Below are 20,959 nucleotides of genomic sequence, written 5' to 3'. Positions count from 1 at the left end.
CAACATCGCAGTGAAAGAAGTTTTGATGTAGGTGATTGGATATTCCTACGGCTACAACCATATAAGAAAATGTCCCTAAAGCAAGCTAAGAAGGATAATAAATTATCACCAAAGTATTATGGTCCGTACAAGGTGTTGGAAAAGATTGGTACTATGGCATACAAATTGGAGCTTCCTGCAGCTTCTCGATTGCACCCAGTTTTCCATGTTTCATGTTTAAAGAAGGTTATAGGTGACAAGCCCCCAACTCAAACAATATTGCCAAAACTTGACGAGGAAGGAAAAATTATATTGGAACCGGAAGCAATCACAGAAACAAGAACTCGACAGCTACGAAATCGATCAATTTCAGAGTATCTTATCAAGTGGAAGAACTTATCCGCTGAAGATTCCACATGGGAGGATGAGAATTTTATGCAGAAGTATCCAGAACTGCTGAAGCGTTGAGGACAACACTTTTTTTGAAGGAGAGGGGCATGTTGGGTCCCTATAATACTAGTGATTACCCCATTACTATTGTAGTTATACCCCTATTTATATTGTTGTGCCCCTATTACCCCCATATTGTTATTTCTGTGCCCCATAGAATCCCTCTATTGTTATTTTTGTGGCTTTATATTATTATTGTTAGGTCGGCTGGATTATATTGTGACTCCTTAGACTCCTATATATAGAAAGGAGGTTTTGTCATTTGTATCACCCAAGAATTGTTCATTTATGTAATGTAAAGGAGGTTGCCCCCTCGAAGAGGCTGAATTCTAAGGCGTGGATCTCTCTTTTCTATCTTTTTGTGAGCTGGTTTCATAACATATGTCAAAATATGTGTGGAGATTTATCTTAGCAAAGGGCTCCTAGATCATATAAATTTGAAGCACAATAACTTTTACTAGTCACAATTTCTTAATTATAAGAACACAACATTCAAACGATGTGTATGATTTCAAATAGGTCATTTACAAAACTCATGTGAACAGGAAAAGAAGAATCATAAGAAGAAGAATAGATAGTCTAATAGACCAAAAGGGTGGCAGTTTTCAAAGCATCATCCTTGTGAGGATGAAGAAGAATATAACAAGGAAATTCAACCTAAAAAAGAAGAAACGAATGTTACATCCCAGTGGGGAGACAAACTGAATGGGGACACTATGGTTCATTTAGGAACGATCAACATTCAATAGAAAGGAATGGATCCTGAGGGCTCTCTGAAATTACGTGGAATTGGGAGCACAAAAAGAGCACATGTCTCAGAGAGCTTATATTTTGAAAAGGAAGTCCCATACGTGGGACAAAAATTAATTTTGGTTCTTGTTGAATAAAATTTCGATGGTTGGAAAAAAGTGCAAAAAAGGAAAGAAAATAAAGAAAAGATCAACACTAGATGTCAGCCATAATTTTATTTTCTCTTTTGTTGTTATTTCTTGGCACATGATCTATAGTTTGTAGTCATTCCAAGAACCCCCTTGTTCACTTGTGAGTTGAAACCTACCCTTTCTCCTTGTCTTTGTAAAAAGCCTGCTGCTTTATACACAAAACCAAGTTCTCCTCTTGGTTTTCTCTCTTCCTATGGACAATTCTCGCCACACTTTTGTGGAATTGTCTCGCAACCTCTACACAAATTTTTATATTGGAAGTTGTCCTCTTCCTTGGTCCTTTGCAGTAAGACCTTTCTCACACTCTTTCTTTAGCGTGCACCTTCTCATCAACTTCCCTATTTGTGTGGTTGTTGCAATTCTCATCTTGCTCACTTCTCCTTTGAGAACTATTCTTCCATTGTTTTCCTTTCCTTCTTTCTACAACACTAACTTCTATTGGTGATTCTTTGTCATGGTTCCTAGTTTATTTTCTACTCTTCTTTAGCCTTGCTGTCTAACTGATATCACCTCTTCTAGGGCTTTACTTCATTCTATAAAATTCTAGCTTCTACTTCTTTCTTGTCACTATTTTGATGGTTGTTTCTTGCTTTTTCGTTTCAACTGTTCACTGTGACACAATTTTCTTATGGCTAGCATACACATTCCAATATTTATGAAATCCTCTTCTTTTGAAATTTTTTATAACATGTTCAAGCTTTCTAAATGATGATTGGGATGTTAGTGCCACAATCATTAACTTCCTGTGTCCATCAACAAAATCTACAAATTCATATAGTTTTTAATAACTGGAAAGTGTCAACTTAATAGGCCCCAAATATGGCACATCAACGATTTCCAGAAAAATCACAAGAAATACAAGAATGGCAAGCTTTGTGACTACACCTTTCAATCTTGACAACAATATCATGTTTTTGATGCTTAGAAAACGTCTTGGAAACAAGAATTCACCTAGCTCCTCATTGGAAATTCAACGACCTTTTCTCATTTCCTTGACATTTTCGAATTCATTTCAATCGATCCAAACTTCAATGTAACCCTTCATCAACGATTAACATTGGACACTAAGAAACCTCAGGGATACCTTCACTCTATTTTTGAATTTATATGCTACAATTCCTAGTCCCAACACAAATTTTGATTCTAGAATTTCAAATCACAAAATTCCCATGCACTTCCACATGATTTCAATGAAAACTTTGTGATCCACTTACCTTAGATTTGGCTTAACTTCCATGGAAATTTCTGTAACAATGATCCTGTTGAAATGTGACAACAAAGTAATGTAAATAATGTAATTATGGGTAAATTTGGTTTATTACCAGTCTGTTAGTTGTATAACGAGAAGGAGTTATGTAACGAAGTAAGCCCATATTAATTAGGATTGCCCGAGAGGCTTGTATCATGGAGAATCATATTTGATTAATAAATATTTCCAATCCCTTCCTTCGTGGAGGTTTCCTTGACACACTGTCAAGGTTTTACCATATAAAATCACTTGTGTAAATGTGTGATTCAGTTTTTTCTGTTTTGCGTCTTTCTTGTTCAATTATTGAATACTTAATAACTCTGAAAATCAACAAGTGGTATCAGATCAAGGTGTGAGGGATGTGGTCGTGAAAGAGATGAGGGTTGTGGTCATCTGTCCACGCTGAATTAGAAAGGTTCGTGTTGCAAAGAAATAATCGAGAGCTCGAAGCCTACTGAGGAAACCAGAGAAGTGGTCCGAACAACAGCGAAAGCCTTGCGAAAAAGTCAAGAACTACTCGCTGAAGAAGTTCATTTTTTTTTAAGGGCCAAACACACCTGCCTACCCACTGGACGCTCAAAGAGTTGCCTTGATGTTCTATCAGGAGATTGATAGTCTATGCCGCCGTCAGAGAAGAAGGAAAAAAACCCGTTGTGGAGAATATAGGGTTTCTTCTGCCTATCTAGAGGGAGAGAGCATCACACCAAATTGGACATTGAGCTGATGTCTTAGAGACTGCCGATTTGAACGAAGAAAGCAACTGTCATTTTTATTTTAATATTGAAAGTGAGAAATTCATGCAAGACTGCGACTCTAACTGAAGAAAGACACACAACTGCCAAGAGCCGCTGGATAGTCTGCTGCCACTAGAGAAACTAGGTAAGTGGATGATGAGATGTTAGAGTAGACCCTTCCCACCACCGTGAAGAGGAAGAGGGGCATGCTATCAATTGTAAGAACCAAGAAACTATTTACCGTTTAAGTGAAGAGCCCAAGCTCTTGAGGAAACTATGGTCAAGGAGGTAAACGCTTCCATCAAGAAAAGCACAGACTTGTCTGTTGCTAAGAAAGCCAAAGGGAGTGTGTGTGGCTAAGAGCAGAACTACAAAGAAGAGTCGTTTGATTGAAACCGCATTCCTAAAGGAACATCCTGCTATCTGAAGGTTTGGTGAAAACAGAGCCATTGTTTGAACGGATCGGATATTTGTTTTTATATAGAAAAAAACTTGTTGAATGTAGAATTTATTTTTTAGTAGGGTTTCTTTGGTTGAAGAAAATAATTTTTTTTTATATACTCTGGAAAGGAGTAGAATTCTCAAACTGATTTTTTTTTAAGTAACTGAAAAATTGGAGTAGGTTTGAAGTTTTTTGTGGAAATTATGGAAATTTACTAAAGGGGAACAAAATCATTTTTTTTTTGTAAAAAATCAAACGAAATCAAATTCAAAGAAACCCTAGTTGAAAGAAGAAAGTGAACTGATAAACCCTAGAAATAAAATTCAAATAAACCCTAGTTGAAAGAATAAAGTGAACAGATAAATTCAGAGAAACCCTAGTTGAAAGAAGAAAGTGAATTGATAAATTGTTTTTGGTGTAGCAAGGTCCATCGAAAGTATGCAACATGGGTACTCCTTGGATGAAGAATTAAATTTTTCATCCAACGAGTACTCCCGCTCGAAATTTGAGTAAAACCTTACGGAGATAAGTTGAAAATACAACTTGAAAAAATAGTTTTATTATTTTATTATTTTTTTTATCTTTTTACATTTTTACTCCAAAAATGGTAAATCATCCCCCATGGTTCTTGAATCTTATTGGTTCTTATAAATTTTATTTTGGTTGTACATTTTTTTTATGAGGCCCATTTTAGACCTCAAAATTCCCCTAATGACTACTTCGCAAGTTAACTAATGATCCTCTTATGCTCTTGTGTGTATCTTTTAGGATAATACTGTTACTTTCCTTCTAGAGGCCCACTCCCTTTCTCCTTGTTGTGAAAGTACCTTATATATGTCGCAATTGTATGCTTCACAATATCGACTTGCTTATTTCAAATAATGTTTGTATAACATCTTATGTTAATAATGACAGCCAAGGAAAATCCCTAAGGATAATGATAGCCAAGGTAAATCCCTAAGGATAATAGAAACCAACCATATTTTTGGTTGGGGCTCCTTCTCCAAATGGTGTGAGGTCTAATTGGGACTTCATATCGGGGAGATCCCCTTGGTTGACATATTTCCAACACCGTCAACATTGCCCTAATCTATTCATCTTGTGTCAAACTTCAACCATGTGATCGAAAAGGGAAAATAATCATAAGCAAAACATATTGAACTTGAGATCCAACAAGATGAAGGAAATCTTATGATTTAGATTTCAAAAGGAAACATCAATGGAAAATAAAACATAACTAAATTGCGACAAAAATGCAATAGTGAACCGAAAAGAACAGGAAAAGATGCATTAGCGAAGAGAACGAAAACAATTCACATTGCCACCTAATATGCGGCATAAAAACGAAAAATGTGACTATTCATTATCCACGCTCTTAATTAAGTCTAACTACTATAACAAAAAAAAATATTCAAACTTTATCAAATTACAACCATCCAAACAATTTTTCATTTTTAAAGAATTAAAAGTTCGTATAGACCCATTCCTAAATAAACCAAACCTATTGACTTAAATATAAATGAAAACCATACATAAACATATACCATCAACCAAAAAATATAAAATAATATAATTCAATATCTAATAAATAAAATTAACTAAAAATATTTCAAATTTCAAAAAAAAATCATATGTCATCAAAATATATGTGATATCATTAAATTAAATTAGATTAAACAAGATGTTATTTACTTATTTCTTATAATTTACATGAGAATAATAAATATTTTAAACAAATGCCTTTTTCACAAAGGTCATCATTCTTTCCGGCTTAACAAAGAAAAAAAAAGGGTATAATCCGTCATTATGAAGAGTCAAGAATTAGATTGTACGGTGATATAAAGCCGATATAAGTTAAGACTCCTCATTGCATAGGCTTTTTATAAAAGCTTTTAAATTAATTAATTAAATATTAAATATTTATTAAATATTAAAATTAGATATTTTAAATTAAGTAAATATTTAGTTATAAATTAATAAATATTATATAATTTAAAAAATATAGAAATATTAATTTTTTTTGGCAAGTAAGCTTAGTCACATGATATTTTTTTTGTAGGCTGGGGTAGGACCATTTTTTTACATCAATCAATTTTTTTACATCTATCTCACAAATTTACAACAATCTCTCAATATACCATCACTCACCTGCCTCGGGCAGGATTCGATCCTGGGTGGGGGGTGCTACAGGCTACCGCCCTCACCATTACACCGCGCACCGAAGTGCTTATTCACATGATATTAATATTGGCAAAACAGTACATAATTTACATCCATGAGAGTATGATGTGCTTTTGTGCAAGCAAACAAGACATAAGTGCTAAAAGTTTTTGTCTCTGGAAGGAGAAATTAGAGCTCAAATTGTTTGCACATGACTTGATAGTTATCAAAATTGAAAGCAAAAAGCCTAGTGTCTTTGTGTCACTTATAGGTGAACAAAAAATGATGAGGAACCAAACCAAAATTGCAACTATGTGATAGTTGTTGATGAACCAAACTAGATTGCAGTTTACCAACCTGTGGGTCGCCATGGTATCTCGGAGATTAGTGCTTGCCACATTGAAATTACATTAATGCCATGCTGGAACCACACTGAACTTGAGCACTGTAGTGGCCTGGAACGTTGCCGGAGTCGACCGAAATTTCCTCTAGGATGTAACAACCATGGGGAGTGGGAGGAGGAGGTGAAGGGAGGGGAGTGTCCACAGCCGGGAGGGACAGTGGTATTGAAGGACGGGGGAAGGGCCATCGGAGCACCGACGACAAGCGGAGGAGAAGAACCGACTCGAGGGGAGTGCACAGGAGAGGAGGGGGACAAAATGTTGGGGGGAATTTGATTTTGAGGTCTTTGGCCACGCGCTTGAGGGAGGAGAAAGAGTGGCTTTGGAAGGTAGAGAGTTATGATATCCATCCGTGGCTTTCGCCTGCTTCTGAGCACTCTCCTTGAGCTGGCGACTAAGGAGGTTCCAAAGGGCCTAGAGCGTTGGATGACCTCTACGAGTCTCGACCTCCTCCAGAGTGAGGACCTCTCTTCTGATGGGAGTTGGAATGCCATAGTAGAAAAGGGCAGTGACAAAGGCTTCATCAAAGGTTGTGGGGGGACATCAATGACTCCTGCGTTTGTTAGGGCATTGTCCCATGCGTTTGTCGTTGTTCATCATTGGGTGATAGAAGACCAACGTCGCAGAGTTGGAGTAGGAGGAGGTAGAGGGAACCATGAGGAGAATGATGAGGGGAAGAAACTACTTGGAGGCTATATTCCTTAGTCTTGTATTTCCATATTAGACAAGCACGAGAGCAAGGAACGGGACCTGTGGGTGTCAACAAGAGAATCTAAAGTTCAAGGCTGCCACTTGTTGGTAGACTTGCGCCACGTGGTGATGACCACCATCTAAGCTAGAGAGAAATGCCAATCCTCCCACGAGCACCCGGATTTGAGGGAATACATATACATACATATATATATATATATATATATATATATATATATATATATATATGTGTGTGTGTGTGTGTGTGTGTTAATTTTATTTTTTTAAGGTAATTAGAATTAATGATTGAATTTTTTTTATCTAAATGTAATTCCAGAAATAATATAATAAAATATAATAAACAAAAATATAGGAGTTGTCTTTGGTGTGACTTTTGGAGATTCCGGTGACGGAATCCGGCGGAAAAAATTGAGGTTAAATCTTGATTTGTATTATTTAAAATGGTTTTTTAACAACATATTTGGATTCAATGCCCTGAAAAACCCCTATGAGGCTTTGATTATGCAGAAATTAGCTATCAACTTGCGATTTCAATAAATTGCTGCCGGATTTTGACCGGAAAAACCCACCGGAAAAGCTTCCAAAAAATCTCTTTAAAGACAACTCCAAAAATATAGATACACATGAACCGAACCATTATTAAGTACAAAAGGAAAGTAAATGGATTTCATTCAATGATAGCATTTGATTTCAAATTATTCAAACGGTACTTATTAGTCCGTGACTTGCACGACTATTGAAATCGCTCGGTCATTGACCGGAAATTAAACCATTTTTTTGACTAATTTTTTTCCTCTTTATCACAATTTAACTATGTTGAAAATATCTATCTATTCACATTTTAATCATATTTTTGGAGTCAGCAGAGGAATTTAACCAAAGTTTACAAATTTTATGTTAGGAAATTTCTATTCTTTCACATTTTAATCAAAGTTTTTAGAGTATTAAGCGGAGAAATTGTCCGAACTGTAAAAAAAAAAATAACAGGAATCTTATCACAGGGCAATTAAGTTGGAAATAAGTTAAAAGGAAATACTCGAGAAATACCAGTCTCCTGTGCTTCAAAATTTTCTTGTCTTATCCTTAGAGAAAGATTCTCCGGCGAAAATCACATGGAATCTCATTTGTCGACACGTTTCGTCACATGGAACTTGTCCTGACGATGAACCACACTAGTTGGTTCGAAACGCGTCGACAAATGAGATTCCATGTGATTTTCGCCGAAGAATCTTTCTCTAACTTGATATGGATCACAGAAGCCTAAACTCTATTGTCTTATCCTTCACAATGAGTGGATAAACTTCACTTTCTCGTGATGTTATTATGTCAACTCTCTTTCAATGGCTCTACGGTATTTCCATTTGTCTATGCATATGGCTCCGTCTAATTGTTGCCCTGTTGTTGGTTCTAATTGTTTACATAACATACACAACATACATTTGATTACTGAAATTAGAGGATATATTGTGTTAGTGTCACGATTGCTGTTATACCAAAACCCGCAAGTGTTAGTAAACAGACACATTACTAGATTTAAGCACATGCCACAGACACATCGCTAGATTTAAGCACATGCCACAAAACACACTGGGAGCGTACACTGGGAGCGTTGGATTATCCTTCTACACCGCCATCCGCCATTAATGGGAGCACAACAATCTTCCCTCTCCCCCTCCCCCCAACGCGAGCCAGGTGTGTTTCGAACTTAAGACCTTTGGCTCTGATACCACTTGTTGGAGACACGATTGTCGTTACACCAAAACCCACAGGGGTTAGTAAACAGACACATCGCTAGATTTAAGCACATGCCACGAAACACATGAGGAGCATTGGATAGCACATGCCACGAAACACACGAGGAGCATTGGATTATCCTTCTACACCGCCATTAACGAGGAGCACAACACTTTGTATACCAGGGTTTAATTAATAATTTTCCCCAATTTAGTCAGCGACTTTGATAACTTAAAACTTTCCAAAAATTTCAGAAATTGTTTCCCCTACTTTGTCAACCAAAACATTGATGTCATTTGGATTTACAATGATCCTTTGTCAACCAAAACATTGATGTCATTTGGATTTACAATGATCCTTTTTACCCTTGATACAAATATTCCATAGCTAATTTACATTGATGTAGTCCAAATTTACAGTGATCCATTTTACCCTTAATACAAATATTTCATAGCTACTTTTGCTTAGTTCAGCTGGTTGTTGCTTAATAAAAATAATCCCCAGTGACAAGGTTATTTACCCACATTCATATTTGTAGTTTGTTAACTCATCTAGTCAAGTAGACAAAGAATATTTCTAGTCCTGAATTTATCATTTACTTTAATTTATCATTGAATTTGTATTTCTTGAAATTATATGTTCGTCAATTTATCATTGAATTTGGGTGTCCTGAAATTGCTTTATCATCTCCTTTAATTTATCATTGACTCTGTATTTCTTGAAATTAAATGTTCGTCAATTTATCTTTCAATTTGGGTATCCTGAAATTTCGAACCTGTCACGATTAGAAATATCGTGCAGAAGTATGGATGAGGACGACCTCCCCAAATATCAACGGAATACTCCATTTGCGGTAATCGGCGAAATTCTCTAATCAGGGGGGTTGGCTTTGAAAGAATCCCCGTACATCATAATATGGGGAGATTTAATGGTCACAATACGATATCATTACAGTCCAATTTCTTAATCTGCTTGCTATTCATTAGTTTTCATTTTGGAATCTCGGATTTACGAACTTCCGATTGCAAGAACGATACCGGTTATGCTCATGGAAGTAGGTATGAGAGCAATTTGAACAAAGTTATGTATGATCTGGCTAACAATGCGGCAAAGACGGGGTTTAACACCTCTTGGCATGGCGAGAACGCAGAAGAGAAGGTGTATGGCCTCGTCCAGTGCAGAGACGACACATCGCCACAAGAATGCTCTAGCTGTGCACAGGAAGCGACGATCACACTTCAACAGCTTTGCGAGAATGGCATAGGCGGCCGAGTGTGGTTCGATGTGTGTTTCTTGCGTTATGATAATTTCAGTTTCTTTTCAGACTTAGATGCCCATGTCATTTCTATTCTCAAAAATCCGCAGACAGTGAAGGACAATCAGGCTGGTTTTCAAAATGACGTCATGGATCTGCTTCGTCCTCTGACTGGTGAAAATTCTGATCTCGCAAGGAAGGGATTAGCTGCAGAATCCGCTACCTCTTCTTCCTCTGATACGCACAGGGTTTTCGGTTTGGTTGAATGCTGGAGAAATTTGCCGATAGAAAACTGCAAATCATGTTTGTTAATAGCGCTCAAAAACCTCTATCCTTCTATGGTAAAAGAAGGGGGCGAAGCGTTGTTAGGAAGTTGCAGAATTCGGTTTGAGACATACCCTTTCTCGAGTTTATTTGCCAGCAACCCTACAGTGCATCAGGGTAATGTGCCTTACCTTAAACTAGTTTCATTAAACTTTATTCCTTTTGGATTTCCTTTTCTTTATTGTTGAAGTTCTGAGTTGGACAAGAATTCCAGTGCCCTGATTTCTCAGAAAGATAAATGAATGTTTATGCTACAGGCAAATCTTCGAAAAGCGTGGCCATACTCTGCGGATTTACTGGAGGCGGATTGCTCGCCTTTGCTATATGCTTGTTTATATTTAGACGGCGAAACCAAATGAGATCTGCGACTCTGGCGAGACCAGTCATGATCACACAAACGCAAGGTAGATTTTTTTGAATAGTCTTTCTGTTTTTTTTTTTTCAAATACATTAATTGAATTCCGTGTAAATAAATTTGTTTTGTTTGCCATGTTTTTAACTTCTGGTGACTAATTTTCCTTACTTCTATGCTCTCTCCGTTACATATATAAAAAATACCAGATTCGGGAAGGCGTGAAGGCGTCTCAGGATCATTGTTCAATCCCCAAATAGTGTTTACCTTGGACACATTGATAGAAGCAACAGGGAATTTTCATGAAGATAATAAGCTTGGAGAGGGAGGCTTTGGTACTGTATACAAGGTATGTATGCGCAGTGCTTTAGAATTGTATAGGGTCTGTAATTTACGTAGGAATGTCGAAGTTTCCAATGATGTATTTATTCTGGGTTTCAGGGTATAACTTCAGATGGGACAGAAATAGCAGTGAAGAAGCTGTCTTTAAGATCCTCCCAAGGAACACGGGAATTTATAAATGAAGTAAAACTTGTAGCCAAAATTCAGCATCGAAATCTTGTACAGCTACTTGGCTGTTGCGTCAATGGACCAGAAAGATTGCTTGTTTATGATTACTTGCCCAATAAAAGCCTTGACACCTTCCTCTTCAGTAAGTAATCCTTAAATTCCTTTTTCTGTTTAAATGACTGTCTATATTTTGGATTGTAATGATGTTGACATTTGGATGGTTGGTTGTTTACAGACCCAGAAAAAAACAGAGTTCTTGATTGGCAAAAACGCTATAACATCATAATCGGAATAGCACGCGGCCTCCTCTATCTTCATGAGGATTCACAACTGCGTATTATTCATCGAGATATTAAAGTAAACAACATTCTGCTGGACGACAGGCTGAATCCCAAGATAGCAGACTTTGGATTGGCCAGAATTTTTCCTGTTGATGAGACTCATGTTCAAACCAGAGTTGCTGGGACATAGTAAGCAACTGTTTTGGTTACTCTTTGAATAATTAGAAAGAAAATTGGAGGTCATTTATTGCATAGATGTTAGGGAAATCAGATATATTACCATTAGGCGCATTTCTCATATGATTTTTCTGATTTTCTTCATCAATCAGCGGTTATATGGCTCCAGAGTATGCAATGTTTGGGCAACTATCTGTAAAAGCAGATGTTTACAGTTTCGGTGTTGTTCTTCTCGAGATTGTGAGTGGGAGAAGAATTATTGATATCCGCCTTCCTCAGGAAATGCAAATCCTTTTAGAATGGGTGAGCTGCCATATTTATTTCAAATCCCTTGGTTTGGCTTCAACCAGCATCACAGAAAATTAGTTATGAATTTTGGGAGGGAACAAATTAAATTGGGACTGTAGTCTTATATTTCTGAATTATCTTAAATGCAGGGATGGAGATTGTGCGATGAGGGAAATCTGCTGGATATGATCGATGCGACTATGGTTGGATGTTTCCCGCAGGAACAAGCATTGAGATGCGTTCATGTGGGTCTTCTGTGCGTTCAGGCTGACGTATCAAATCGCCCAGCAATGCCTGATGTCGTTCTGATGCTGTCCACCAATTCAGTGGCCATACCGAATCCCACGAAGCCTGCTTTTGTTAGTCTTGGGTTTGTATATCCAAAAGATGGAGCTCTTTCCAGGTCATCTGCCGCTTCACAAATCCCACTATCAGACTCAAATTTCTCTGGATGCAATTCTTCCGGAAGCTAGATAGAATATTGTCAGCTAGTTATAGTACACTAAAGTACAAATTCTTCCTTTTTTTTTCCGGGAAAAACCGTAATTTCCACAAGAATGTGTTCAAAAAGAGAGGCCATACAACTATACAAAAACTGATACATATATTGCCCTACAGAATATCTACAACAAAACTGAGTACAAATATCAAAAGAGTCTATGTACATTTAATTGCCCTTTGAGATAAGAATGAATGCATGAAGATATAAAAAAGTTCTCACAAAATGTTGATAAAGCATGTTGGCTAAAAGAAAACTGTCAAAATTGATCAGTTCTATTAATAAATTGTCTAGCATAAAATAAAATTTGCAGGGTTGATTATTTTGTTGTTTTTTAGTCAACCAGGTCTAAAGATTGGAATCTAATCTCAAGCTTTCCTTAAAAAAACTATTTGTTTAATTATTGAATTCTCCTTAAACATGAAACACTAAAACAATACTTTCATGTTATCACAGCTATAAATCTCTTTGACCCCATTTATAACCAACATAGAGTCTACAATTTCTCAATTCTTTACCTAAACCAGAGAGTCTACAATTTCTCAATTCTTTACCTAAACCAGAATTTTAAAGATAAAAGTTGCATATAGTACAAATCTCCATCTGCAATACTACGGTTGATATCTTTATACCAGAATTTTAAAGATAAAAGTTGCATATAGTACAAATCTCCATCTGCAATACTACGGTTGATATCTTTATAGAATATTGTCATGCTAGTTTCTTTATACACTAAAATAAAGTTTCCATTTGCGAAATTGTTGATGAATCTGATTCATTTCACCAGAATTGCAATTTAATAGCATGTATGAGTTTTTTTTATTTTAAAATGGGAGGGGTTAGTTCCTTTTACAAGCATTATGGGCTTTGAATCTGATTCATTTCACCAGAATTGCAATTTAATAGCATGTATGAGTTTTTTTTATTTTAAAATGGGAGGGGCTAGTTCCTTTTACAAGCATTGTGGGCTTTCTTTTTTTTGTACATATGTGTATGTGTCAGAATAAACTGACATCTGTCACATCATAACATTCACATTATAGCCAATATACGCCACATATGCTGCAGCATCCGTGCAGCGCCACAGGAATCTAACGCGGCCCGGGCCGCCCCGACCGCTACATCATGCATTTGTATGCAACATGTATGAGATTAATGTTAAACATTATTACAAAATATATAATTTATTAAATTCCTCATCCGATTTGAGGAATTTAAGTAATGATTTCTGGTAATTAGTAGAATTTGTCTTTTATTATAAAATAAGAGCTAAATTCTTTCATTAAATTTAAGGAAACCAAAAAGCCAATTGTCAAATTTGAAAGTCCAAAAAAACACACTGAAAACAACTTCTATCTTAATTATAAATTCCCAAAATCTGCTTACTTCTCCGGTCCGGTACACCTTTCCGTCTCATTAACATAGACGGACGTTGTATTGAAACCTTTATTGACGGAAATATTCGAGAATCATGTTGCCATATTTGAAATTAGTTTTATTAAAACAATATTTTGCTAATCATATATGAAATTTTAAAAAATAAAATTAAAATAATGAATATAAAAGTGTATGATTCATTAATCTAAATTTTAAAAATTGATTTTTGTTTATTATTTTGAATTTGAGGAAATTTAATTTTTTAAATATAAATTTGTTATAATGAATTTGATATTTGGTCTATTTGTTTAAATTTGAATTTTAAGAAAATGATTTTTGTTTATTAATTTAAATTTTTAGAAATCTAAACTTTTCAAGTAAGTAATGAGAAAAGTTGAAATTAATTATGTAGAGGGATATTTAAGCTAATTATATACATAAATGATTTTTTGTTTTTATAATCTAATTTAAAGGTTTTTTTTTATTATCTAATAAGATTGCTTAAAATTTTTAGACATGATAGTAGTTTTATTATGATGCAAGTTTTATTATAATGATGATAAGTTATCATATTTATAAATAATTATTGATAATTATCTTTTTTTATTATTTAATCAATTTCAAATAGCTATTGATACTTTGTTTAACATAGAAGACCTCTATCATAATTTTACTACAACCTTCTCATATTCTATTAACATGTTCTCAATTGAAGTTTCAAGTAATAAAAGAACCAACAAAACCAACCCATGGTATGACAAAGATTGTAAAAGTGTGAGGAGAGCAATTAAGGAAGTTGTTGATGAATCTCTTAAAATTGGCAAGATAAAAATATACAAAGCCCTAACTAAAAGGAAAAAAAAACATTATATTCGTAAAAGACAATAGAATCTCTTACACCTCTCTAATGTAGCTCCTAAGAAATTCTGGAGGTAGATTCTAACTAGGAAAACTAAAAATAATAATAAAATTGCTTTACACGATTGGAATTCCTATCTTAAAAAGCTTTATGAATCTCCAAATGTCATGGACAACTTTGAAACCTTGCTCACAAGGAAATAAGTTTTCTCATTAGAAGACATTGATTTTGGGGTTAAACGCCTGGCAAATGGGAAGCTAAGGACATTGAAGGTTACCAGCCGGAAATATTAAAAATTGGAGGTCTTGACCTCATCCCCCACATCCACAAGCTTTTCAATCAAGCGGTCAAGCAAGGGTTCCCTAAGCCTTGGACTCAAAGCCTCATTATCCCTATTTTTAAAAGTGAGGATACAAATAACCCCTCTGATTATCGGGCAATTATGACCAGCCCTCTCTTAGCCAAGTTATATGGTATTATTTGGGAAAAGAAGTTGAGGATATGGCTTGAAAGTGAAGGTAAGTGGGCTAAAGGCCAAGCGGGTTTTAGAAGGCGGCACTCAACAACGGACCACCTCGTTACACTTAGGATCATTGTGGAGGAATGCCGCAATGATAAATCCAATCTCTTTTGTTTCTTTGTGGACTTTAGAAAGGCTTTCGATACGGTTCCTAGAAACAACCTATGGAATAGATTAGAAGAGCTAAAGGTTCCTTTCGAGTTGAGAGTTGCCGCTATAAGGTTATACGAGAATGTAATTACCAAGTTAAAGAGCAATGAGGGGTGGTCGAAAGATATTAAGTGTAATATCAGAGTTAAACAAGGTTTCCCCCTCTCCCCTACCCTATTTGGCATTTACATCGATAAGCTAGAAGGCTGTTTAGAAGAAGCAGGTTGTGCGAGCACGATCTTAGCTGGGATAGTCATCATCCTTCTTCTCTATGCTGATGATATTGTTCTTCTTGTAAGATGCCCATCTGATCTTAATAAGCAACTTAGACTTCTTAAGGATTTCTGCTCTACCATGGGTATGATTGTTAACACTGACAAAACAAAAGTTATGATTATCAAATCCAAGAAGGACACTTACGCTAATTTTATGTATGACAATAGTAACTTGGAGGAAGAGTCTTCTTACAAGTACCTAGGAATTGATATTCATCACAAGCTCAACTGGAACTACAACATTGAGAAAAGGATTAATGAGGGGTGGAAAGCTTATTTTGGTCTTGAAAATAATTGTAAAATGATAAACCTCGTAGTGTGGGATAGAAAGAAGTTCCTCTTTGAAACTTTAGTCACTCCTATTATCTTATATGGATGTGAGGTTTGGGGTTGCAACATCTCTAAAGAATCCTCAAGAAAGATTGAGCAAATCCAGAAGTGTTTTATAACGTATAACTCCAAAATTAAAAGCAATACACCCTATCTTATTCTCCTTATAGAAGTGGGTCTTTCCCCTATCGAGAGCCTAGCTATGACTAGGGTTCTGTTGTACAAGCACAAACTCAATAACATAGGAAACCATAGACTTCCTAAGCTAGCTTTAAATTCCATCCAAAACGACCTAAGGCTCAATCATGGTTGGTATAAAGACACCAGGGCTTGGTTAAACCATTGGAAGATCGACGAGAATGTTGCATTTCAAAACATTAATAACATTAAAAATATTGTTACTTCTAAGTTCAAAGAAAAAAATGTGGTGTGAGAAAGATTTAACAGCTAAAAGAAAATTAAGATATTGTAAGGAGGTCATCAACCACACCCTATAATATCAAAACTATCTCTCGGTTTTGACTAGCTCAAAGAAGAAAATTAATATAGCCAAGATTAGAACGAACTCTCATGAGCTCCATAGTGAAACAGGTCGTTGGGCAGTTCCTAAAACACCATGGATGGAAAGAATCTGCCATATGTGTGAGAATATGAACATCGAGGATGAAAATCACTTCCTCTTAGAGTGCCCCGCGTCCAACCACATTAGATCTCAGTTTCATAATATTTGTTGCAATATTAACCTTCCTAGCCTTTTACGATGTCAAAATTATAGTGAGCTCGGGACGCTTCTCTCCAAGTTTTTTGAGCATAGGAATAAAATCTTAAATCAAGCTAGATAATTCGTTTTCTTTAGGTCTGATAAACCAAAGTTTGGTCTCAGTGGATGTTAACCATCATCATCATCAAAAAAACATTACATAATAATTTAATATTCTATATTTTTTCATTGTAATAGCTTTTATTCTCTTCAAAAAATATCCTAACAACAATTGTATTATTTTTTATTTTTTATTATATTTTTATATTTAATATTTGATACAATATTTTTAAATTGAAAAAAAATGCTTTAAAAAATTATATCATTTATTAATTTACTATTGAAATTTTATTTAATTTTTTAATAAAAATTAACTAAAATGTTTTAAAAATAATTTTTATTAATTTTTAATTTAATATAATTTCATATTTATTTAGTAAATTATAAAAGAATATTTAATTTCTTAATAAATTTAATGTTATTTTTATTTGTTAAATGAAATATTAGGTAGAATAAGTGAAGAATTTTAGAAATTCCTATGAACTCTTAATGTTGGACTAAGTATCAATAGCTATTTGAAACTGATTTGTAGGCATAATGGAGGCTATGCTTACACAATTTTTTAACTCTCTTCATTCCATTGTCGTGGCTTATGGCTTTATTTCAATCAAAGTGTGCATGCCATGGAGTGGAATAGGGAAACAAGGCCTCGTTTGCTCATAGTCTGGTTTCAACCGTTGACTCTAAATGTAGGGGATGTATCTCTCACTGGCTTCACGATTTGTTTGACCTCAAAGGGAGCTCGCGAGCATATTATCTATTGGTATCATCTTCTTGTGATGGTATCAACCCCATTCTGATTTCCAGCATTGTATATCTTTGCGTTTTTTAATAAAAGTGTGTAGCAGTTACGTTCAAAAGAATGAGTGTTTTTTCAACGAGATTTCTTTATGCCCTTGTCTAATTTTTCTTATTCTTGCATGCATGTTATATATCGAGCATAACAAAGAAGGGGGGAGGTATGGAGCATGTGCGCCCTTTGGAGGACCTCGTCATGGGGCTTCTCTCCTTTTGCTTCAATTCAAGGCTCCAAAATCACTGACAAAGAATAATTTGAAGCTTTCTTTTCAATTTTTTATTAAAAACACCTGCGTGAAAATGTCAGAGTTTTGGGTTAGACAAACATTTTCTATCTCTTATCTCAAACTGTTTATTCATGGAAGATGAGGCATGCCTGCATATTTGCAGAGTTTACAATTTAAAGGGAACGTTCTGCAATATCCCCTTCAGCTTAAATATTATAATATTATAGTAAACTCAATTTTCATTCTAAACTTAAGGTTGCGTGGGGGTGATAATGGAGTTAGGGCTTCAAATGGAACCTTTGTCTCTTTCAAAGATGCAATCCAAGGGAAGACCTATACTCCAAAAAGTCATAACCAAAATATTTGAGGCCCCTATATTGTAGAACAAATGGAGAAAGCTCCAACCATGGATGTAAACCTCCCTGAAGTATCTTCGATTTTCTCTATTCTTCAATCAAAAGAAGTTATTTGTAGATTCAATGGCTTATGGCCTAAAACTAAAGCTTTATTTTAGTAGATTTTATCCTTATGGATTTTGAATTGTGACATATACCTTTACTCAAATGTTTCTTTCATAGTTCAATTTGAGACAAGGAAAGATCTGGATTATGCTCTAAATGAAGGGCCTTACTTCTGGAGTAGAGCGAGGCCATTCATTACTCCATGGTTCCCTGAGTTTGATTTCAACACTATGGTGGTCTCCACTATGTCAATTTGGGTGAGGCTTTCAAACGTCTCCCTTTCTTTTTGGCATTATAAATTACTTGAAGATATAGGAAAAGAATTTGGAAAAATTCAAAAAAATAGATCCAATAAGAAAAAAAAATGGCCTCTTCACATATGACAAAATATGTGTGGAGATTTATCTTAGCAAAGGGCTCCTATATCATATAAATTTGAAACACAATAACTTCTACTAGTCACAATTTATTAATTATAAGAACACAACATTCGAACGACGTGTATACTTTCAAATAGGTCATTTACAAAACTCATGTGAACAGGAAAAGAAGAATCACAAGAAGAAGAATAGATAGTCTAATAGACCAAAAGGGTGGCAGTTTTCAAAGCATCATCCTTTTGAGGATGAAGAAGAAGATAACAAGGAAAGTCAACTTGAAAAAGAAGAAATAAATGTTACATCCTAGTAGGAAGAACATTGATGAGTAGTGAAATGGGTGCTTCTATATTTAAGAAGCACAAGTGACCATTGCATCATCTTTAATGGTAGTGAAGGATCAGTTTGTGAATATGTGGATGTTGATTATGCAGGTGATTTGGACAATATGAAATCTACTATAGGTTATGTCTTTACTCTTGTATGTGGAGCAATTAGCTAGATGTCAAAGCTTCAAGAAACGGATGCTTTGTCCACTACCAAAGTAGAGTATATAGCTACTTCAGATGCCAATAAAGAAGCAATCTGGTTGAAAATTCTACTTGATGAAATTGGAAGAATGTAGGAGAAAGTGAATGTATTCTGTGACAGTTAGAGTGCTATTCATTTGACTACAAATCCAGCTTATCATAGCAAGACCAAGAACATTGATGTAAGGTATCATTTTGTGAGACATGTAATCGATGGTGGTAAAGCAGCTCTCAAGAAGGTCCATACACAGGCAAATTGTGTAGACATTTCCACGAAGCCAGCTACAATAGAGAAGATTTGATGGTGTTTGGCTTCTTTTGGCTTGCAGAAGAGATGATGAATGGACATGGGCAAGGGATTAGGAAAATTGTTTTCAAGGTGGAGATTGTTGAAATGTGACAACAAAGTAATGTAATTATGGGTAAATTTGATTTATTATTGGTCATTCAGTGGTATAACGAGAATGAGTTATGTAATGAAGTAAGCACATACTAATTGGGATTGGCCAAGAGGCTTGTATCATGGAGAATAATCTTTGATTAATAAAGATTTCCAATCCCTTGCCCCATGGAGGTTTCCTTGACACTCTATCAAAGTTTTACCATGTAAAATCACTTGTGTAAATGTGTGATTCAATTTTTCTGTTTTATGGCTTTCTTGTTCAGTTATTGAATATTTAATAACCGTGAAAAACAATAACTCGCAACTTCTACCCAACTTTTTCTATTGGAAGTTGTCCTCTTCCTTGGTCCTCTGTAGTAAGACCTTTCTCACACTCTTTTTTTGGAGTGCACCTTCTCCTCAACTTCATTAGTTATGTGACTGTTGCAATTCCTATCTTGTTCACTTCTCCTTTGAGAACTATTCTTCCATTATCTTCCTTTCCTTCTTTCTACAACACTAACCTGTGCTGCTAACTCTTTGTCACAGTTCCTGCTTTATTTTCTACTCTTCTTTAGCCTTGCTGTCTAACTAACATCACCTCATCTAGGGCTTTACTTCATTCTATAAAATTCTAGTTTCTACTTCTTTCTTGTCACTATTTCCATTAGGGCTTTACTTCATTCTATAAAATTCTAGTTTCTACTTCTTTCTTGTCACTATTTCCATAGTTGTTTCTTGTTTTTTCATTACAACGGTTCACTACGACACAATTATCTTATGCCCATCATACACATTCCAATATTTATCGAATCCTCTTCTTTTGACAATTTTTATAACATGTTCAAACTTTCTAAATGATGACTGGACTGTTAGTGCCACACAATCATTAACTCCCTATGTCCATCACCAAAATCTACAAATTCATATAGTTTCTAATAACTAGAAACTGTGAATTTAATAGGCCCCAGCACATCAACGATTTCCAGAAAAATCACAAAAAATACAACAATGGAAAGCTATGAGACTACACCTTTCAACGCTGACAGCAATACCATGTTTGTCATGTTCAGAAAACATCTTGGAAACAAGAATGCACCTCGCTCCTCATTGGAAATTTAACGACCTTTTCTCATTGCCTTGACATTGGTCAATTCATTTCAAGCGGTCCAAACTTCGGTGTAAGCCTTCATCAACAATCAACACTGGAAACTAACAAACCTCAAGCATACCTTCACTCTGTTTTGGAACTTATCTGCTGCAATTCCTAGTCCCAATGGAGCTTTTAATTCGAGAATTTCAAATCACGAAATTCCCATATCCTTGCACATGATTTCAATGAAATCTCTGTGATCCACTTACCTTA

At 35.3% G+C, this 20,959-nt stretch overlaps 1 protein-coding gene across 1 annotated transcript; it reads left to right on the top strand.

Annotated features, from left to right (window-relative positions):
* Window positions 1-9,559: 9,559 nt before the first annotated feature.
* LOC149222915 (cysteine-rich receptor-like protein kinase 25) lies at window positions 9,560-12,744 on the top strand. Its single transcript, XM_089383191.1, has 7 exons — window positions 9,560-10,497; window positions 10,638-10,784; window positions 10,942-11,081; window positions 11,174-11,384; window positions 11,478-11,712; window positions 11,853-12,003; window positions 12,138-12,744. Exons 1-7 carry the CDS (start codon window positions 9,717-9,719, stop codon window positions 12,459-12,461), a joined length of 1,989 nt encoding a protein of 662 aa, XP_089239317.1. The 5' UTR covers window positions 9,560-9,716; the 3' UTR covers window positions 12,462-12,744.
* The last annotated feature ends 8,215 nt before the right edge of the window (window positions 12,745-20,959 follow it).

This window comes from Pinus tabuliformis, chromosome Q (genome assembly GCF_031772625.1).
Source record: "Pinus tabuliformis cultivar Carrire ecotype Pingquan chromosome Q, CPIR1, whole genome shotgun sequence".
NCBI lineage: Eukaryota > Viridiplantae > Streptophyta > Pinopsida > Pinales > Pinaceae > Pinus > Pinus tabuliformis.
The sequence above is the reverse complement of the archived record's forward strand: the minus strand, read 5'-3'. Positions and strand labels throughout refer to the sequence as shown.